This window comes from Thermobia domestica, chromosome 1 (genome assembly GCF_964235325.1).
Source record: "Thermobia domestica chromosome 1, izTheDome1.hap1.1, whole genome shotgun sequence".
NCBI classification, from domain to species: domain Eukaryota; kingdom Metazoa; phylum Arthropoda; class Insecta; order Zygentoma; family Lepismatidae; genus Thermobia; species Thermobia domestica.
Window position 1 is genome coordinate 175,792,770 of NC_137454.1, and position 17,595 is coordinate 175,810,364.

At 35.7% G+C, this 17,595-nt stretch overlaps 1 protein-coding gene across 2 annotated transcripts in view; it reads left to right on the forward strand.

Annotated features, from left to right (window-relative positions):
• The first annotated feature begins 7,285 nt into the window (after positions 1–7,285).
• The window catches only part of LOC145691395 (uncharacterized), a 35,577-nt gene continuing 25,267 nt past the window's right edge, over positions 7,286–17,595 (forward strand). For both annotated transcript variants that reach the window (XM_081766897.1, XM_081766898.1), the window contains exons 1-2: positions 7,286–7,444; positions 15,685–15,891. In XM_081766897.1, the coding sequence (XP_081623023.1) occupies positions 15,812–15,891 (80 nt within the window). In that variant the 5' untranslated portion in view covers positions 7,286–7,444; positions 15,685–15,811. The remainder of the gene's footprint in view (positions 7,445–15,684; positions 15,892–17,595) is intronic.

Sequence of the window (17,595 nt, forward strand, 5' to 3'; positions counted from 1 at the left end):
GAAGTACTTCTCGAGAAGCTTTTGTCTTGACAATGTGTTATGAAGTCGACCATTAAAGTGAAGACCTAAAATAGGACCACATGCATTTGTACCGACGTCCACCTCCATTTTGTTTGGGTATTCTACCTCTGAGGATGTTGGATTTGTTGTTGTGAACTACATATCCTGGTCCAATAACGATGAGCCATGAAACGAGCTGATTGAGGCATTACTTTAAGAATTACAAAGAAAACCATTTGACTTTCTATTAAGACGATTTGAATTTTCCTCGTTTCTTGCACATGGACCGGGCCGATGCATATTAGTCGCTTTGTTCTTCGATCGGTCAGAAATACCTGTTACTTTATTATTCCAGAGTTCTGAAACTTCTTATAGTTGTTAAATATATGTAATCGCAACTTTTCGTTACTACCATGAAAGATACTGTGATAAACGTATAGTACTAAAAAATTTAAAAACATAAATATTGTGAATTTTTCAACGAATTTTCAAAATTTTGCACCTCCTGCCAGAACATGATATGATTCTAGGGTTTTGAAATTTCGCAGAGATAATACCTACATGTATGTACAACTTTTCCGTCCTACACCAATGTAGTCTACGATTCTATTGAAAATTTACAAAATTTAAGATTTTTCCTATTTTTTAACAAATTTTCGAAACTTCTGAGACCTTGCCAGAACAGAAGATTTTATAATAAGTTTCTGAAATTTTGCAGGGTAATACTTACATGCAGGCACAACTTTTTCGCACTATCGCAAAGGGGTCCTCAAACTTTCGATTTTTTCGACTCCCCCTAGCCTACGGGCGCATAGCCTTTCGGTACATTAGGGGACACCCAGGTTTTTAATAATAATAAAAAAAAAGAAAGCAAATTACATAAATTGAACCCCAACTTCTTCACAGTCTTTATTTTTAAACATGGCAAGAATAAGAATTCCTGCTCACTTCGCTCGCAGTTTATTACATTTGTGTATCAAATTATTGGCATTACTGTAAATTCGTCGAGGTTATAGCATTGTGTGTTTAAGAAATTAATCCTCCTGTATTGATGCGATATCAGTCCTATACTGAGCTTACTAACTTTAAATAAAATTCCCCTGCGCAACAGGCTTTCAAACAGTAATGACAGATTCTATGACCTATTAGATCTGGATTAAAACGAGTTAAAAAGTGTTGTCATGATTGCGTCACAGCATAATTGCCAGGTACCGCGGCTACCAGATCCAAGCACAAACACCAAGGGACGAGCGCCCCAGAATAAATTTTCAGGTCTAGCTCAGGAGAGTAATGCTCCCGGAAGTAGGGACGAAAAACACAGTTCTGATTGGTTGGCGTTATCTATGTCTTGCCACGTTGCATTCAAATAGCAGAATTCAGAGGATTGTTATTGTCGGTCCTTGTGGCCGAGTGGGCTAGCGCTATATGCTAGTAACGAAAATCTCTTTTGGCGTGAGTTCAAACCCGGCCCGAAGAAAGTTTTCTTTACATTTTTATAATACTTTTTAAATTAAAATAATACGAAAATAATACTCAAAAATGTGATTTACTTACTTTTGTGCAGATAAGTAGTAGTAGGAACGGGTTAGAAGCCCCGCAGGTCTCGTTTTGTTGCCCTTGTACTCCATGATATAAGGCTCGTTTTGTTCCCCTTGTACTAAATGATATAGATTTTGTGACCAACTTCAAACAACTGACTAGGATATCGCGTAAAACAGCTGGCTAGAGTAGCGCGCAAAAACGTACTTCCGGGAGCATTACTCTCCCGAACGGGTCGTAAATTTTCAACGTATTTTCTAATATCACGGTAATAAAATGTAAAATATAATCTATGACTGTGTGGGGGGGGGAGAGGGCCGCCAAAAAGACGCCTCTTCTTCATTTCACACTCTTTGAAATTGCAGAAAGCTTCCTTGGATTTTATGATATGTACGTACACTGTGCAGAAAATTATGAAAATTTAATAATAAAAGTCCCATTAGAAAATGAAATTGACATTAAGAAGTGCAGATGGCAAGGCTACAATGGAGCAGCAGTAATGAGAGGTCACATTTCTGGCTTGCAAACACGGATTCCATAACATGCCAAGAATGCCATATATGTTCACTGCACAGCACGTGATCTGAACCTCGTCTTATCGGATATTGCAAAAGTTAACACAGAAGCTGATAATTTCCTTGCCACTCTACAAGATGTATGTAACTTCTTTGGTAGCAGTCGGAAGCGCTGGAAGGCTTTATAAGACTGTATTCCCAAAAATACATCTCCGACAAATGAAACGATACTGAAGAAACTCTCAAATACCTGGGATTCAAGTCATAATGCCATGTTCGCACTAAGAAAGAGATATGTGGCAGTTATGAAATGTCTTAATATCATGTGCCTTACTGGAACAGAAAAAGAACGGACAGAAGCAACTCGTTAGAAACGAAAAATGGAATGTGGTGTCCTGTAGGCAAATAAGTATTGTGCGTGTACTTCTGCATGCTTTTTCCGCTTCCTAACGAGGAACTTTTCTTGTTTCACTATGTCAACCAAACGCAGAGCAATATTACAACTGTTTTGTCAAAGAAAGCGTCAATGTGAAATTGTTCGTTTGCTTGGTGTTCCAAAACCTACAATCTCAGACACAGTTAGACAATTCTAGGAGCTCGTCCAACCGCAAGATCATCAAAATAGAATGCAACGAAATCCAAGGGTTTCCGTCAGAAAAATAGCTCGTTGCACAGAGATCAACCACGAATCGATGCGGCAAATGGATAAAAGGGAGCCCAACCTCAAGGCGTACAAGCTCCAAAAAGTTCAGCTGCTCACTGACGAAAACAAGCTCGTGCGATTCGAACGATGCCATCTTCTCAAGTGCCGGGCTGTAGGTCAGCGATGGGAGTGCGTTCTTTTCATCGACTAGCTGTTCACCGTGGAGCAGGCACACAACCACCAACATGACAGTACCTGGTCCAGAGAGGCTCCTGGCACCTATCCATCGTCGAACACCACCAAAATCCGTCATGGTCTGGGGTGGAATTTGCGAAGTGGCAAGACCGCATGGTGTTCGTGAATCAAGGGTCAAGATCAACCATGACATGTATGGACGAGACATTCTCGAGACCGTGGTACTTCTGTGGACCAAATGCCACTTCGGTAATACGGAATGGACTTTCCAACAGGACTCTGCTCCGACCCACAGGGCGAAACGACCGCAAGACTGCAGCAGAACCCATTTCCCGAGCTTCATCTCGTCTGCGAAATAGCCGCTCTACTCCTCGGATCTTAACCCCATGGACTACGATGTATGATTGATTTTGGAGGCCCAAGGTATGCACTGTAACGGGTGAACGACACATATATAACCTTTAAATAGCCCCCACTACCCACAGTCCTGCGAGAACGGACGTCACCTCACTTTCCCCTTTAGGATATAAAATATTATAAGGAAAGAGAAAGGAGAATTCCACTTCCCTACGGCTGAGAATAATGACGACGTGGAGTGAGAGGTTCAAGACTGGATAAGGCTTATATTGTATGCAAATATATATTATTATTATCAGGAGAATTTCTACGACTATTTGTAAATGTAAAAGGTTTTTCTAACAAGTGAATTTTTTTTTATTATAACAAATCCGAAAGTGATATATATATATATATATATATATATATATATATATATATATATATATATATATATATATATATATATATATATATATATATATATATATATATAATATTTAACCATTTAACAAGCAACAATAGCATAAATAGAAATCTCCGTTAGCAAGCAAATTATTTTCTAAAAAAGATTTGTTTCAAGTAACAAAAAATTTTTGAAGTAAATATTAAATCCAATAATAAATCCAATGTAGAACATAGGAACCTTTACAATAATTTCCTCAAAAATGTATGGAACTCAAAGCTACTGCCAAGTGGCTTCCCATAGGAATGAAAATGTGGGAGGAAAAGATATCTTAAATGGGTCAATACGCATGAATTACGAGCAATAACTCAACTGTAATTCCATAGTATCTATTCCTTTTTTTCCTAAAAGGATCTAGGAAATTTATAATTCATTTAATGTCTCCACTTGCCTGAGAATTTTCCGTAATAGCTGTATTCAATTCCTGACTAGCGACTTATATATAACTTGCAAGAAAAACAAGAATCAACAAGTTTTAACTGAGGCTCAAGTATGCCTACATAAACCATTTACGTTAACAATATGATTAACTATGTTACTTTTATTTTATTTTCTTTCACAGGTTTTAAAAATTAATATTTCCATGAATAACAAATAATATTGACAAAATCTGAACAAACTCCATAGTCAGGGTCTGATATAATATCTAAAGAAGTTAATAGAGAGAGATTCACTTATACGGAAAACATTTTAAAGACCCATTTATATTTTCAAACGACGTATCCCACTCACCTAAATTATAGCACTGCACAGAGCTCGTAGCTTAGAGCGAAAACCTCGTTTGCAACGTGACGTCATCCCGAACGACACGAAACTCGCGCAACCCACATACAAGGTTACTTATACAGTGCTTCCAACTCAGAGAGAATTAACCAGCTTTGCAGTAAGCCGGAGTTTCATCTCACATTTTTCTCTTTACAATATTTTATATTATTATGAAACTTGGGTAGGTTACAGCACTACACGCTACAAAAGTTTGGAGTCGCTGAAGCAATCTCTGCGTCATGAGTGGCACGGCTTGTCGCACGAGGAACTGTGACCCATCGCCAAACATTTCTAAGCACGTTTGGACGTCTGTACTGCGCCAAGGGTGGCCACTTTGAAACCGGCTGAACATATTGCTCCTAAATACCCATCATCTTGGTATTTCGTGCTGTTTTGCTAAGTGCTTTCGGCAAGGGCGCCGATTTCTCTATAAATTTGGGAGGTCCATTCAGATGGAGAAAGCATATATGAGGATTTTTAAAGACAAATTGCATTCAAATTATGCCAAATATTGTTTATTCATTAATACAATGCGTAGGACCCACATGAGTTTGGGGGGCGCCCCCGGCGCCTTTGACCTTCGGTTTAATAAATGTATGGTAACAAACATTCGTACGGGTTATTTCTTGTCACCCTCTGTCCAGTTTACTTTTAAAAGACATACTACAACGATACAAAAAGAAAAACGTTGAATACCCTCTCATTGAAAATTTCCAGTTTATGGCCGGTTTTGTGTGTACGCATAAGCAGGGAGTAAAATACCCCCAACCTCCCCAAATTTCTTTACACCCACCCCTGGATGGAAAAGCAATACTCCCCCAAATCCAGTAGTATCAATCAGTATCATATAGGTTATTTATTACATTAAATTAAAAAAGATTTAACGTTTAGGAAAGAAGGCAATATTCTTATTTTTTTTATTTATTTCACTTCAAAATACGAAGCGACCTCGTTCTCATGTACGGCTTCTCGAACCACATAACATCATTGTTTCGACGGTGTTTCGATCAAAAGAATTGACAAAACAAACCCACTCATACCTAACCCTTCTGGGCTCCGCGGACGTTTCCGAGAAAAGAGATTGATGGACAGATGCAGATGACTGAAATTGGGGATGGGAAATATCATAACTCAAAATCAGGTGAGTCTGTTTTCTTTCTTTCTTTCTTTTATTTTTGATTTGTTATTTAGCAGGAGAAAATAATGGATTTGAACTTGGTTTTCTCTTTGTATTAATATGAAATCTTTGAACTTAGTTTCCTATTCGTGTTAATATGAAATTTTATTTTAACGATCCAATGTACAGAAATCAATCTATTACAAAGTGAAAGTTTTTTTTTTAAAAAAAAAAAAAAAGCTGGTTGAGCTCCATAAATGAAAGCTGCGAGGAAAGGGAAAACATGGAACCAGTTACTCTTGCTAATACTAACTAACTAACTAATTCTATGGCCTATGGAACCCGGTTCAATGCGCGTTCATAAAAGCTCTCCACTGACTTCTATCCTTAGCTAACTGCATCCAGTTTCTACTTTGTATTCCAATCTCTGCGAGATCCATCTTAATATTGTCCTCCCATATGCGCCTAGGTCTTCCTAATGGTCGTTTTCCGATTGGTCTTCCAGTTAAGACTTTGAAAGCGTTTCTACTTTCTTCCATTCTAGCTACATGACCCGCCCATCTAAGACTCCTAGACTTGACGACCCTCACAATGTTGGGTAAACCATATAAATTATGTAGTTCCTCGTTATGAAGTTTCCGCCATTCCCCATTCCCTTCCTCTTGGGTCCGAATATTCGTCTCAGGATCTTGTTCTCAAATATTTTCAGTTTATGTTCTTCCCTCAGACTAAGTGACCATGTTTCGCAGCCATGCAGAACAACAGACATGATTATCGTTTTGTATATTTTAAGCTTCAAATTCCTCGACAGAATTCGCGACGACAAGAGACTTTGAACCGAATAGTAACATGAATTCCCTTCTTTTAGTCGACATTTAATTTCTCCGTGAATATGATTTTCCTCTGTTAATATTGATCCTAGATATTTGAAACTATCCACTTTATCAAAAGTATTATTTAATATTCTAACGCATCCATAATTTGTTGTATTCCGGTCCCGACTCACTTCCATGTATTTAGTTTTCTCTGCATTTACTTCTAAACCCATGTCCGTGCAAGCGTTTAATAAGATCTCTGCATTTCTTTCTATTGTTCTCCTATCATCCCCTATTAAATTTACATCATCAGCATATACTATAACCTGGTGAATATCGTTCAACTCTAAGCCCCGGTTGCTATCTTTGATTTTCCTTATAGCGTATTCCAGAACGAAGTTAAATAATAATAGCGACAACGCATCTCCTTGTTTCAGGCCATTTTCGACGTGAAAGCTCGTGGACAAGTTGCTCATAGTTGCGTAACAAAGATACAGATTTCTTTGAGTTTGTTTAAAAATATATATCACTATTCTGAGAGCACCCCCCTTTATTTTGAACACCTCCAAAAGTAAAAATTTTTGGCACACGTACTGGCATAAGTTATAGCTGACGGAGCCTATCTGATGGTGATGGGGACGCCACTGGGAATTTTGCCTAGGGTGCCTAATGCCATTTTTACGCCACTGGCTGTATCTGAATAAATTCCCAGGCTTTCGAAAAATTTTAGAACCGTAATGGAATAAAATTATGCATAAATCAATTGTAAATGCTTTGGCTATTTTTCCAAGCTAAAACAGAGTTCTTGGGTTGCGTTAACGCAACCGTTGGAATATGCCTCCACTACGTCCGTTTGTAAAATACGTTACAATTTGTTTGGAAATAATTTCCAACCCTGGTTTTTACGCAGCTGATCTGGTGCCATCTTTTGTTCGTTTGGAATGGTGCAATATTAATTGCATCTACCTGTAGTTTTTCCAATTCGTGTTGCTTAATTCAAGAATGGGGATATATATTCATAATAGAAGCAATTCTCTTAATTTTTGTAACAAGGTTAGTATATAATCAATGAATTTTTCTTTGTTATTGACTTTTGTAATTAGATTTATCGTCTGCTAGTGTTGAAACCTTGATCTTGATTGATTTATTAGAAGGCTTCGTATCCAGTTTTAAAGAGCCGTTATATATGCAGTAATTTTAAAACTTTTGACAACTGCGTATTTCCGAACATAATATGTTGTACTAAATTTTTTACTGTGTTACAGCACACTGTCTTAATAAAATTTTTTCACCTGTTAAAATATAACACTCACTCGCAATGAAGTACATTTTCACTGTTCTGTGAACTACCTGCAAGCTTGAGTAAAAGAACAAGTGATTTTGGGTATCTTAGTTTCTCCCCTAAGATCTCTATGTGTTACTTATTTCATCAAATGTAGCTGAGCGAGCGGTGGGGGTTAGAAGCCCCGCAGGTGGTCGTTTTGACATTGGTTGTTATTAAGGTTCTGCTGAAAGTTCACTTTTGCTAATTCCATTCATCCCCGCCACCTGTACTTACATCGTGGTGAACCAAATAAAATCTAAACGTACATAATGTGTGTTTCGAAGCTGTTGAGAATTAATAGAATTTATATCAAAATAATTTACGAAGCAACAAGTTTAGTTAGATAAAATGTGCAGATTGAGAATACGTCGTCATAAAAATAAGTTGACTGTTAGAATGTTGGTTGAAATGACGGTGTTGAATTTTAGCATTGTTTTTCGTAAACTTGACGTTGACTCTTCTTTTTTTTTTTTATAGAGTGCAATACTTTCGCTTTGTGAAATACAATGGTATACCAGATTTGTGTAAACCTTATATCAGTGGTATACCAAATTTGTGTAAACTTTATATCACTCAGTCTAGTTCGTCTTCATCGGAAAGTAGTACGTTCAGAAATACTTCGTAAAGGTGGTCTTGTTTGTATTATTATTATTATTGTTATTATTTTTACAAATAAGACATCCTTTTCAGGTATGCGAAAAATAAGCACCAACATGTGCTAGGTGATCTTTACAAGAAAGTATCGAATCTGTCACACGTACGTTTGTTCCCATACATAGAAAATGTGTGGTGAGCGATTTAAATCTTATGCAGGTATAGATGCATTCAAAACAGCGATTTCTTCAAACTGCTGTGAACGAATAGGCTTAAAACAGTCAAAGATAATTTATATAATGTTTAGCAGAAGGGGTCCAGTTAGGCCTATTTTTTCGGGTTAAGTTTAGAGTTACCCTTTCACTTTTTATAAAAATCAGGAAAATTTACAGGAGAAATGAGATAAGAAATGATAATATGAACTTTTTATTTGATTAGGAATGTAAGTTCGGCAGGATAGTTATGTTTAATGCGAGAAAAGATATGTGGAAGTTAGTACTATTTGCCGGATGCGGAAACGTTCGCGGAAGGTTTCAGCAGCATGGTAGTTGTAAAATATGGCGAACAGGTGTAACGGATGCGCAAACATAATGAAGAAAACCTTTTAAGTTTTTGTGAAGCCCACGGAGTACTGACGTGAAATGTAACATTTTTAATACTTTAAGCATTGTTTTTTGTGTTTTGCAAAGTCCAAGGGCACCTTCAGACTGGAGGGGCAACTCTAAACTTAAGCCATTTTTTTCTAAAATATGTTACAATTTCGGTAGTTTCTGTTCACATTAGGTTAGGTTAGTTTGTTAGATAGTGTAGGAGTCCAGCATAATTTTCGAAAAAATGGTAGAATTTCGCTTATTTTTTATTAATATTAAGTTAGTTATTTTAGTTTAGGTTTGATTTGGTTAGGATATGTTAGGTTTAAGTACTTGCATCTTCTATTTCTCCCGTAAATTTTGTATATATATATATATATATATATATATATATATATATATATATATATATATATATATATATATATATATATATATATATATATATATATATATATATATATATATATTTTACGTACTTCTAGACCCCTTCTGCTAAACATTTACCGATAATTTAAACATAGGTCTATTTTTTCGAATTTCATAATGTAGGGACACTGGCGCCACTGTACGTAGTACTTTGCAAAAACTTTTTCAGAGACCTCGGATATGTGTATGAATATCAAGTATACATTAAACTACTGCTTGTACTACTGTGTAATGAAGGGTGCGTAAGGTCCCTAATTTGATTGCATGTCGTGCCAAGTGGGTTTTGTGCTAGACAGAAACCGTGTGCATGGATTTTCACATAGTTGCAATATTTCCTCCCGCTTTCTTTTTTCTATCAGTTCATCTTCCTTAAACTCAGTGCATAATCCTAGGACGTTAAATTAAAAGAGCATGTATAGTGAGAAAGGGATTATTTTCTTGTGATGCTTCCATGATGATTTTTTTCCAGTTACTTGAATACCTGTTAATGTACCTACAGGATTTATTTTATACGTACAATAAGAATGAAATGGATTATTGTAAAATACTATATTATTTTACATATGGAACACCGTGTGCGTGAATTTTTTCTTAGTTCTCCCGTTTACTCCCACTTTCTTCATTCCACCATTTCATTCTTATCACCACAGTCTCCTTTAGCCTACGAGGCATAGCGATGGGAGGTAAAACTGAAAAATTCCATACTTTGTGTACATACATGCAGTGCAAAATACAATAATGTTACGTACATAATTTCTTATTATTGAAAAATAATTACCCCTCTTGAACACCATTCCGATTTGCAGGGAACCGCAGGTGTCCACTAAGAGAGATACTTTACTACGATTAGATATTGGCAGCTTCGAACCATTACATTAAGTTCCATACATCAATGAGGACTACTTGTATAGTATAGAATTTAGAGATCGTAAGCATACAACAAGAAGTAAGTAATAATTTCCTTATGGGTGCTGTGGGATACATATTGAATAAATGAATAGAATTTCTTACCTTAATGTCATCATCATAGGTATTCTGCCTTTATTGGCAGGTCACTTGCCGCAGCTGAAAAGCTTCCATGCTCCACGGTCCTCCGCTAACTTCTTCGTCTTCGCGTATGATCTTGCTGTTTTTATATCATCCATTAATTGTAGTATCCTTCGCCCCCTCCCTCTCTTTCCCGACACCATACCCTCTAGGACGTCCCTCATGATACAATATCTTCTTAGGCAATGTCCCAACCAGTTTCTCTTCCTCTTCCTAATAATATCTAAAAGTGTTCTTTTCTCACCCACCATTTCTAACACACTCTCATTCGTTTTGCGCTCGACCCAACTAATTCATTCAATTCTTCTCCACACCCACATTTCGAAGGCTTCCAGTCGATTTTCATCACCTTTACGCAGTGGCGGCGGTTAGAAGTTAAAGTGGGGGGGCAAGACATGATCTGAACAATTGTATATCAGTGTTAGATTTCCTGGTTGTTCTAACACTGATGAAAGGTTGTATAAGTAAAAGGATACTATCTTTTTTCACTTAAAATATTGTATATCGTATTTCTGTTTTATTAAGTAAATTCATAAGAGCAATACAGGTAGGTACTAGCTCTTTATACTCTTAAACAACGAAAGTGTAATAAGAGATTTGAGTTCTTGCTCATGAACATCTTAAAATTCTGTCTGGAAAATTGTGACAGATTATTTAATAAATTTACAAAACAAATAAATAGAAGGGATAATATTAATCATAGTAATGAATAATGACGCTTATTTTGAAGAAGTTATATTGAAACTGGGAATTAATGAAGAACTTATACTTTTAATTCCACACATGCCATTAAATGAATGTTTTTACTTTTAGAAAATGAAATATAGTATGTACTGCAAGCATATGCTATGACATTTAAGGAAATATGCAATTGCAATATTAATTGCTTTGAATTGCAATTAAAACACAATTCTGTAGCTTTCTTAACTCCACGGGAAGAAGAATAACCAATACGTACTCACGCAACGGAAAATATCATATGGCACCATTGCTTTCTATGAAACAATAATACATTCAAAACCATTACCAGGGTGTCCACATTCTGGAAAATAAGTGAAAGTCAGGTAAGTAAAAATGTATCAGGTGAAGTCAGGGAAATGGCAGATTGGTCAAGGAAAGTCAGTGAAAATTCGATTTAGGTCCATTGTTCAATTACTGAATTTATGAAATAGGGTTGATTTCTTTACTTTACTATGTAAAATGGGGTGTTCTTAATGATGATATTGAAGGAGTCAATGTTCTCTGATATAGTTGTTGAAACTAATTTTCTGCTAGAAACACATCTAATTGCATCCTAGCATATTTGCTCAAAAGGGAAAGGCTGTTCTAGAAGAATTGCATGGTGCCAAGAGGATATCTGGACAAGTGGCTGAGAACGGGAATAAACAGTATCTCCAGCTCACAGTGAAAGCTCAGATTGAAGAATTTAAGGAAAACTCGAATGAATTCATAGCCAATGACAGAGATGGTATTGGACTTGATGAGTTTTTTTTACTTAATCTCAGGAAATGGGAAGAACTTCGTTGACTTATGATCAGTTATGAATGTGTTTTATCTTCTTTCACGGAAACGCATTTTTTGAAAGTGGTTTCACAATAAATAAAATTCTCATTGTTGACAACTTACAAAAAAAATCTCTGGTGGCTCAACGGATCATATATGATTCTGTGACGAGAATTGGTGGATCATCAATGAATTCAGTGAGAAGTTCAATGAGACAATATCAAGTGTATTTGGAAAAGAAAGAAGATTCAGCAACAACTAAAGGAGCTAGAGGATGAAGAGAAGATAATTAAACTGCGGAGGCAACAAGAAGGATATTCAGATCAATGAGAAGAAAACTATGCGAGAAAGGATGAAAACAAATTTCTAAATGGGTTACATTTAACAACTGCACCAGCAAAAATATGTTACATAATATGTTTTTTTTTTTTTTTAATAATCAGTAAAATCATGTATGGACTGTTTATTACTATAAGCAATATTATAATGCTGTGTAATTGGTATTATAATGTGTAAGCATATAATATGTATTTTTTTCATATCGTAAGTACTCTGTATACTGTACACTTCCGTTTGTAACTGTACATTTTGGGTAATAGGTAGGGCTAATCAATATCGGCACAATGCACATGTTTTAAATTTACATTTCTTTGGAAAGAAAATTGAAAAAAGAAAGAAACAGAAGCGGAAGAGAACATGGGCAACTATGGGGAGTGTGGAAGCTGGGGTTTCTTTCTTTTTTCTATATTTTTAAGTTATCCAGGGGGGTAAGGGAAATCTGGAACTTTCCTCATGGAAAGTCAGGGAAAAGTCAGATTTTTTTCTCCAAATTGTGTGGACACCCTGTTTACATTTCCAAATGAAACTATATAAATTAGGGCTTCACGTAAAAAAAGTGGGGGGCAACTGCCCCCTCTTGCCCCCCCTAATCGCCGCTCATGCCTTTACGTAATGTCCACGTTTCCGCCCCATACAGTACAACACTCCGCACGAAGCATTTTATAAGTCTTTTTCTCAACTCTTTCTTCAAGGTCCCACAAAACAGACTTTTCTTCCTCCTAAAGGCTTCTTTCGCCATTCCTATCCTTGCTTTTATTTCACGTTCGCACTTCATGTTATTACTAAGAATACTACCCAGATATCGAAAACTATTCACTTGTTCTATTTTCTCCCCTCCTACTTTTATATTTGACACAGACCTTAATATCAGTTTAGTGAATTATCACTTAATCCGTTGGATATACTCTGTTGTCTTTTTTAGTAATATATATTATAGTTACACACTACTTCAATGTGTTGAATTAACCTAAAAGAGCAAAGGAGACATACTCTTGATGTTTTACGTCTCCTCAACTCCTAGATTAGTCCAGCTCATTGAAAAGATTTATTTATTGACTCTTGTGTGTAACTAGGATATGGATTCTAAAGCAGACAGCAAAGTATGTTTAGGGTGTCTACTAGTCAGGAAAACCTGGAAAAGTTGTTTTTTTTTAAAGTTAGGTTTATTTCATTGCTTTTACATTTTATGTGCACAATGTTTGGAAACAACTTTTCGCTACAGCAAAAATCATCATACAGTGAATAACGTCTGAAAGGAGTTGGCAATCATTGAGTCTGAAGCTCTTGGTTTCTGATCTTCACGTTAAAAGATGATCCTCATGTCTAGGAGTGTAGCTAGGCTATTGCAACCGGTGTCTTCCAAATAAAGTCCTAAATAACACTTGTTCTGGTCTTGTTGATTTTAATGTGTCAATAAGTTAGAGCTTAACTATGTATGGTTAACTCTATAATATAAGGCGAACCTACATTAATTAGATTTAAAACTCCTATTCCACTTCCTTCAAATTTCATTTTCAGTGCAGTTTGGCGTTCCGCTCGTCTTTTGTGATTTTTATTATTTTGCAGGTAATTTTTGTGAATATTTTTGGTATGCTTGTAACTATTTAATATATATATTTAGCAAGGTGTCATATCTTTATAGGAAACTTGAATGTAGTAGACAGAACTCAGCGATTATTACCACACGTGAAGAAGTGTGTTAATTGAGTTTCAGGTAGTAATCGAGAACGATCTTGTTACAGCTTTAAAATTGTCAAATCATGTCTGAAAGATACTTTGCTTGGAGCTAAATTAGCTTTCTTCCAAACTGTTGCTGCATACATTCAACCTTTTCTTACGAAATTTGAAACCGCAAGTTCTGAAAACTCGATGAAAGTTTGCCCAGAATATGGTAGTAAGGATCTGTGTTCGGCTAAACAGGTTGATGTCGGATTTGCAACAAGAGAAGTTATCTAAACTGGATATCCTTCGTTTTTGGAGGAATTGTTTCCATATTTCAACAGGTTTTTGTAAGAAGATTCTGTGTAAATTGCCATTAAAATACAGACTTATTTGTGGTGCTACATGTCTCTCTCCCAATTAAGTTTTAAACAAGAGACTTTGGGAGGAACAACCATAGCATTGGAAGTGCTTGTAGAGAATCATCATTTGTCTGGCCCTGCTGCTGATGAAGTAAGACGACTCTACAGTGAAGTTTGTATTCAAAATTCAGTTACCACTAGAATGAAGAATTTTGACATGTAAGGATCGTTTAGATCACTTATGGTTCTTCATTCTTGACAGCAACACCAGCAAATTCTCGTTCGTTAAGAAAATTCTAGTGTTATCACACGGAAACGCTTCTGTTGAACACAGTTTCTCATCGAATAAAGAGTTTCTTGTGAATAATCTACACGAAGAGTATTTAGTTTCGCAGAGAATAGTACATTACGTTGTCACCTTCCACGGAGGTGTTGGCAGTGCAAATCTAAAAACAGTTAATTCATGCATCAAGAAATGCAAATGCCAGATGAAAAGAGGCTCTCAGAAAGAAGCAGACAACAAGTGAGGCGGAGAAAAATCGTTCGAAAGAAAGAAAGAGCAGTTGCAGAGTTGGAAGAACAGAAGAAAAAGAAGGAAAAAATCCTTGAGGAGGCAGAAAAAGAAATCAAAGAAGTTTGAGCACATGAAAAATCTGGTATCGTGATCATAATTGTAAATCTCATATAGATTTTAGTCATCTCATTTAGATTCTAGATTATAGATTTAGATATTTTGTATTTAGTATTCTACTTAGAAATATTAAATATAAAATACTTTTATAATTTAAAATACTAAAATCCACAATGTTTGGTTAGAATCCATATATCTGTGTGTATTGTCGTGTATGTACTAGCCCTATTTCATGTCCTGGAATAATAAAAAAATCTAATAGAAGTGAATCACTTGAATTGTCCAGTTTATGTAACTGAGTGTAGCCTACCTCACGAATACGTGGTATGAAATATAAAATCTTTATACGCATTTTTGTGTATTACCATGTATGTTTTGTCATTCACACTTTTTGTATTTGAAATATATATATAAGTTGTATTGAAATAAGGAGCGGAGAGAGGAGGCTATAAGGGGAAATGGGAGGCCATCAAGGAATAAATATGTACTTATTTAAGTGTTGTTCCTATTTTTATAACAGTTGTTCCAACTAAGAGACTACATATTATAAAACTACAAATGTTTAAAGAATAGCGGTTACTTAACTTCACTAAAATATAGTCTGGATAATTCTATGTTTTGGCCTGGAAACCCTGGAAAAGTCAGGGAATTTTATTTGTCTGAAGTAGTAGACACCCTGTATGGTGAAATGATTTAATAATAGTTCTTTAAACCGATACCAAGGTAAGAAATTCTACTGATTTATCTAGTAACTTATTTACTTATTTGTTATATTGCCGGACTATGAAATTAAGATATTGTTAAATTACTTTTAGGTGGGGAAAATGTCAACAGCTTACTCTTAGGTACCAACGTCAAAGTTTTGCAGTTTTTCAAGATTTACTACTTCGTTCCGTTTCTTTTTGGTATTTTCAAAAATTTTAAAGCACGAAACTGGATATCATGGGATCAACAGAACCAGAACGCTCACTATCAGGAGGATTTTCTTTGCCTCAATGGATGAAAAATAAAGTTGGTGACAGGTGAGTTACGGGCACACTCTTTCATATGTGCATTTCAGTATGTTTCTTATATTGCTAAACGTTTCTGATTTCTGCTGAAAACAAACACCGTGACACCGTTTATTAAGAAATTCTTAACTGTAGAATCCATGCTTTTTAAGAATGTATTATTATTATTTAATACGTTAAGGTTCACATTTCAACGCATAATTTTGTATTAAAAGTCAAAGTTTATTTGGCCCAGAGATGAGTCGTGATGTTTCAAACAGCTTCATTGTTCCGTTGCTTTGATTTCTGTCAACTTTGACGACCATGTTGTTATTACTTCGGGGTTGTTTCTTGAAGTATTTCTTATTTTATATTTGGTTTTCTTCTGATATACATGAAAAATATGTTCAAACAAACTTAATAAAATTAAACTTGCTTACAAAGCTGATGAATATATTTTGTAATTTAAGTAATTACTGCTTAATTTTGACTCAGCACTTTTGAATTATATCACCTATTTTTAGGTGATAGGATAGAATCATCATTATTCGATTAAAAAAGTACCGGTACCAATAAAGCTTTGTACTTCGTTTTTTTGTTTGTTTGTTTGTTTGTTTACGTATAGGCATTGTAGAACACGTTACACATACTTTCACGGCTTTCTGCTTCCATGCATAGGATGTGATGACTTCATAACTTTGAAATAATATTTCTTGTTATGTCTGTTTTTATTAATTTTTGGCTGGCTTACTTTTGCAGCTAGATTAAAACTTTGCACACACATTCAGTGCACCCTTTAGTATTTTCCAGATTTCTTTCAGATCCCTACGTTAAAACAAGGTGTCCAGAGGGCGAAAAAGGTTAAATAAAAGGATTTTTTAAACAAAAAATCCCTTTCTTCGCGATTTTCCCGCCTGATATACCATGGAGACATGTGAACTGTACCATTTGAAAGACAGTTCTATTCTGAAGAGAATGATGTACGAACCATGATTCTAGGACAAATAAGGATGTTTCAGGATATTTTTTTGCCTGAGATTGTGTTTTATACGGGAATCTGGGGTGTTGCGGGGATATTATTTTTTGCGGGCTTACTTTTTGCATCTAGAAGATTGAAATTTTGCAGGCATATTCAGTGCACCCCTTAGTATTTTTCAGATTTGTTACAGATCTCTGCGTTAAAATATGGGGTCCGGAGGGGCCAAAGGGTTAAAAGAAGGGATATTTTTTAAATAAGAAATCCCTTTTTTCATGATTTTCCCGCCTCAGATACATATGGAGACACATGAGTGACACCGTTTGTAATTCTTTTCTATTGTGAAGGCAATTATGTACGATCCTAGGATAGATAGGGATGTCTCAGGATTGTGGGAATGTTCTTAGCTGATTGGTAAATATTTTTACCGCCCTTACTATTCAGGATAGAAGCTTGAAATTGTTTACATCTCTTAGTTTTTTTTGAGATGATTTTGAGATCTTTGCGTTAACACAGGGGGGGGGGGGAGTGTCCGGAGACGATCGAAATTTGAAGAAAAAAATAAAAAATCCCGATTCCCTCGAAACTTTCCGCCTCAGGGACATGATAGAGAAATGTGAATGGTACCATTTGAAAGGCTGTTCTATTCTGAAGAGAATGAGGTATGAACCATATTCCTAGGATAAATATGTATAAGCTGTAGCTGCTTGACTGAAAGTCTATAATTTGCCCTTTAAAAAGCCATAATTTGAAAGAGTTAA